This window comes from Magallana gigas, chromosome 8, assembly GCF_963853765.1.
Source record: "Magallana gigas chromosome 8, xbMagGiga1.1, whole genome shotgun sequence".
Taxonomy (NCBI): domain Eukaryota; kingdom Metazoa; phylum Mollusca; class Bivalvia; order Ostreida; family Ostreidae; genus Magallana; species Magallana gigas.
In genome coordinates, this window is record NC_088860.1 from 38,457,521 (window position 1) to 38,462,860 (window position 5,340).

At 40.5% G+C, this 5,340-nt stretch overlaps 1 protein-coding gene across 1 annotated transcript; it reads left to right on the forward strand.

Moving 5' to 3' along the window:
* Positions 1 to 403: 403 nt before the first annotated feature.
* Positions 404 to 4,507, forward strand: LOC105335567 (retrovirus-related Pol polyprotein from transposon 297). Its single transcript, XM_011439518.3, has one exon. The coding sequence runs from the start codon at positions 404 to 406 to the stop codon at positions 4,505 to 4,507; it is 4,104 nt and encodes a 1,367-aa protein (XP_011437820.3).
* Positions 4,508 to 5,340: the final 833 nt, after the last annotated feature.

Here is a 5,340-nt window from a genome sequence, read left to right on the forward strand (position 1 = left end):
AAACACATAAAACCTAACATGGTGTCAGAAGCTGGCGTATTCGAAGCCACAATTTCCACAAACAGAAGCAAGACAACACCAATCGAGTGATTATTTCGTCGAAAGAGCTTCATATCTACATCAGGCGCAAGTGGTAACGTTGCATATTTACCCAACGACACTGAAATTTCGCTTTAAAGTTTGTCACGCTGGTGAGCACGTTTTCTACGGCGGCCATTTGCAATCAGATTTGAACTTATTTATTTATCAGAAAAGTCTGAGAGTTTGACAACATTTTATGTTAGTGTGCATCAGAAATACAATATCAACTGCATAATAGTGTATTGACAGCAGTATTTGCATTTTTATACCGAACGATCGATTCTGGGGAAAAACTACGGTGTGCAGTTTGTGACATTTCAAAATGTCTGTAGTGCGAAGTGAATTACCGATTCCTTTACCTATGAATGTGAAGGGAGACCTCAAAGGGAACTGGAAATTCTTTAAATCACAATGGATGAATTATGAAATAGCCACAGGCCTGGACAAGAAACATGATGCAATCAGGATAGCAACATTATTAACAGTCATTGGCAAAGATTGTTATCATATTTATGAGAACTTAAACCTCACGGAAGAAGAGAGACAGGATATAGCAGCAGTTATAGAAGCACTTCAAAAACACTTTACACCAAAGACAAATGTTATCTATGAAAGATATATCTTCAATACAAGTGATCAACTGCCCAATGAAACACTAAATGACTACATCTGCAGGCTGAGAGAACTCGCGAAGTCGTGCGAATTTCGAAACATGACTGATGATATGATACGTGATCGTCTAGTGTTAGGGACCAAAGACACAGCATCAAGAGGCAGAATGTTAAGAGAAGCCGACTTAACACTGGACAAAGCTATAACAATGTGTTTGACAAGCGAAAGAACTTCATCACAGCTGCAGAAGTTAGAACACAACACCAGTCATACAGCCAATTCAGAACAAGCAGAAGTGAAATACGTCAGTTCAAAAGGAGACAAAGCCTATAAACCCAGAGGAAAACATCCATTCAAAGGTCAAGGGAAGAAACAGCAGAAGACTGTACAGCCAAAGAACAGTGCAATGGTTATTAAGTGCAAGTACTGTGGAGGCACACATCCACGAGACAGAGACAAATGCCCAGCTTTCGGACATACATGCTGGAAATGTAAGAAGAAGAATCACTTTCCAAAAGTTTGTAAACAGACTACTGTGAACAGTATCCAAGATGAAGACACAAGTGACTCAGACTCTGATTCTCTATATGCTGTGAATTCTTCGTCTGGAAAACAGTGGTTCGTAAAAATCCACATGAGTGCTAGTGGAAACAGTTCTAATGTTACCTGTCAATTGGATAGTGGGTCTACCTGCAACGTAATAAACTTTAGGCAGTACGCTCAAATCATGCAAACAGGCGACCCCCCACTGAAACCTACCGAGAAGACACTAAAGCTCTACGGAGGGAAATCGAAACTCATTCCACTTGGCATTGCAACCTTGAAATGCCGGGTGATCCAGTCTGGAAAAACAGAAAATCTTGACTTTTATGTAGTCGAGATGGACCAGACACCTATCCTTTCAGCAGAAGCTTGTGAAAAACTTGGATTACTGACTGTCAATGTAGTTCACAAGCTGACAGCTACGTCATCACAATTTAAGCCAATGTCCAAGGAACAAATTCTTAGTGAGTTCAAGGATGTATTTGAGGGACTCGGTGAGTTTGAAGGCGAGTACCACATTGAACTTGACCCAACAGTGAAGCCAGTACAGAGACAGCCAAGAAGGGTACCACAAGCTCTTAAGGGAGAAATTAAGGAAAAAATTGAATCTCTAGTCAAAAGAGGTGTTCTCAAGAAAGTGTCATCACCCACAGATTGGATTAGTAACATGGTTGCTGTCAAAAAGCCTGGTAAACTGAGACTGTGCATCGACCCCAAAGACTTAAACTCTGCTATTAAAAGACCACATTACCAAATGCCAACTGTAGATGATATTCTACCTAAGATATCAAAGGCCAAAGTGTTCACTGTGATGGATGCTAAAGAAGGTTTCTGGCACGTGAAGCTGGACAAGGAATCCAGTCTACTCACCACATTCTGGACTCCATTTGGAAGATACCACTGGACACGTTTACCATTTGGACTCTCATCAGCACCAGAAGAGTTCCAACGAAAGCAGCATGAAGTATTAGAGGGCCTTCAACATACAGAGGTCATTATGGATGATATCTTGGTCTATGGATCTGGTGAGACTATGGACGATGCAATTAGGGATCATGATTTTCACCTACAAGCGCTTCTTCAAAGAGCACGTGAAGTAGGTCTGAAACTCAACAAGGAGAAGTTAAAGCTGCGACTCACTTCTGTCAAGTATATGGGTCAGATACTTACCTCTGAAGGAATGTGCCCTGATCCAGATAAGGTGAAAGCTGTTGTCGAGATGCCACGACCCAAGAATGTTAAAGATGTTCAGAGACTTATTGGACTTGTGACTTACCTATCCAAATACTTACCACACTTATCTGAAACTTGTGAACCTCTACGCAGACTTACCGTTAAAGATACCTTATGGCACTGGGAGTCACAACAAGAAAATGCATTTAAAGCAATAAAGCAACTAGTCAGCACTGAACCAGTGTTAAAGTACTATGACGTGAATGAGGAAGTGACTATTCAATGTGATGCATCTGAAGTTGGTTTAGGTGCAACTCTAATGCAGCAAGGGCAACCAGTTGCGTATGCGTCCAAAGCGTTATCTCAGACAGAACAACGCTATGCCCAAATTGAGAAAGAATGTTTGGCAATAGTGTTTGCATGTGAGCATTTCGATCAGTACATCTATGGCAGAGACCTTGTGACAGTCCAGTCTGATCACAAGCCCTTGGAGACAATTTTCAAGAAATCCTTATTAGCAGCTCCAAAACGTCTTCAAAGGATGCTACTTCGTCTCCAGAAGTACAATCTACGAGTAACATACACCAAGGGAAGCGAACTTTACATAGCAGACACTCTGTCAAGAGCCTTTGTGACGGATACCGAATACATTTTCAACGCATTTTCGCAAGAAATCTCACAGATTAATCAAAGTGAATGGATTCCAAAGATCAGCCATTCAAGATTTCAGCAGATCAGAGAGATGACTAACAGTGATCCAGTACTACAAACACTCAAGACTGTCATACTTACCGGCTGGAATGACCGTCAAGAAGATGTCCCAGTAGCAGTCAGAGACTATTGGAACATACGTGACGAGTTAACGGCTCAGGATGGATTGATCTATAAGAGCAACAGAGTCGTGATACCAAAAGTTCTTCGCCCTGAGATGCTCAGTAGAATTCATTCAAGTCACCTTGGAACTGAATCATGTTTAAGGAAGGCAAGAGATGCAGTTTTTTGGCCTAATATGTCAGCTGAGCTACGCGACTTCATATCAAAGTGCAGCACTTGCAACAAAATGCAGGACCAACAATCAAACCAGCCTCTTATCACACATGATGTACCAAAAATACCATGGACAAAGTTAGGAGTTGATATCTTCACTTACCAAAACCAAGACTATCTAGTTACTGTGGACTATTTTAGTGATTTCTTTGAGCTAGATATCCTAACAGACACATCAGCAATGACCGTAATAGATTGTCTCAAGCAACAGTTTGCTCGCCATGGGATTCCGGATACCGTTATTTCTGATAATGGACCTCAGTTTAAATCTGCAGACTTTCACACCTTTGCTTGTGATTGGGAATTTGAACATTCTACTTCATCACCGTATCACAGCCAATCTAATGGCAAGGCGGAATCTGCTGTGAAAATTGCAAAGAAATTAGTGAAGAAGTGTATTTCTAGCAAGACTGATATCTGGAAAGCAATTCTAGATTGGCGAAACACTCCTACAAAGGATATGAATTGTAGTCCCGTCCAAAGACTGATGTCTAGGAGGACAAGACATTCCTTACCAACAGCCGCTGCTCTACTTGAACCAAATATCAGCACAAATACCCATGAAAAGATCATGCGCAAGAGACAACTTTCAAAACAGCAGTATGACAAACATACTAAGGACCTTCCAGAACTACAGATTGGACAAAACGTTCGAATGAAGAAACACCCGAATGATAAATACTGGCAGTTTGGAACATGTACCCAGTCTCTCGGGAACAGGTCATACCTCATCGACTTAAATGGAAAGGCATACCGTAGAAACAGAAGAGAGATGCGCCCAACCAAGGAGGCTCATGATGCAGAAAGAACAGATCCTTTACCCTACAAGCCGGAGGATGATCCACTCATGATTACAAATGAACCTCCCCAGTACGAGAGTGTGAAGCAGCCTATTGCTCCAAAACCACAAACCGCATTTGGATCTTCAAGAGAGACTATCACATCTCCCACAAGTGACAATAATTGTGCAGTGAATGCTTCAACTAAATTGCGTGGCAGCTCAAGAATTGCCAGATTACCATCAAAGTTCAATGACTTCATTATGAATTAAGATACATACAAACAGTATGAACTTTTAATTGAAATGTGCATTTTTTTTTCTTTCGTTTTAAAGAAAGGGGGATGTTAGATAATGTATTTAGTGCCACCCTGTATATTGTGCACAAGTAGTGCTTACGTCATTAGTTGTTGAGTTTTGAATAAACACATAAAACCTAACAGTCGGGTTACCCTAAACACACAACTTTTTTTTTTAGGCCTTACGGGCCTGATAGTGTACTTTTTATTTTCCACCGTCTTTTGTGATAATGTACAGATGGTAGACGGACATCTCGATCCAACGACACCTCGGCCAAGGGCGTTTGACACCCCGGCCCAGACGGGTCGGCCCAAATTTATAGACACGCCAGCCCATGTAAAAGACACCTCGGCCCAATGAAACTTTCGGTTCTACTAAAAATAAATATTAAAAAAAAGGGGCAGCTAAATACTTTATATATTCATTGATCCCCCAAGTATAATTATTTACAAAATAATTTTGTAATGTAATTCATTTTCAATTATTCATATGGTTTGGGATACTAATCCATTTGAATCGCTATTTGGGTCCATTTGGGTAAATAGACGCACCGAAAATAAGCCAATCGGCATCAATTGGATTTGTTGACAAAGAAGAAAGGGGTCAAAAGTTCTGAGCTGCTTGAGCATTTATATTAAAATCGTTGCTTATCAAAGTGATCGAAGTTTAAAGTTTTAAAGAAATACATTCATCTAGCTTCAAAGAGCGTGGCTGCACCACAACAATTGTAAGTATATGGGGTATATGCAAAACAGTACACAGATTTTACTTATATAACTTATGCAGCGCCATTTTGAAATACAGTA

Excerpts from the sequence above, each read along its gene's own strand:
- LOC105335567 (XM_011439518.3), top strand. The coding sequence starts at position 404 with ATGTCTGTAGTGCGAAGTGAATTACCGATTCCTTTACCTATGAATGTG.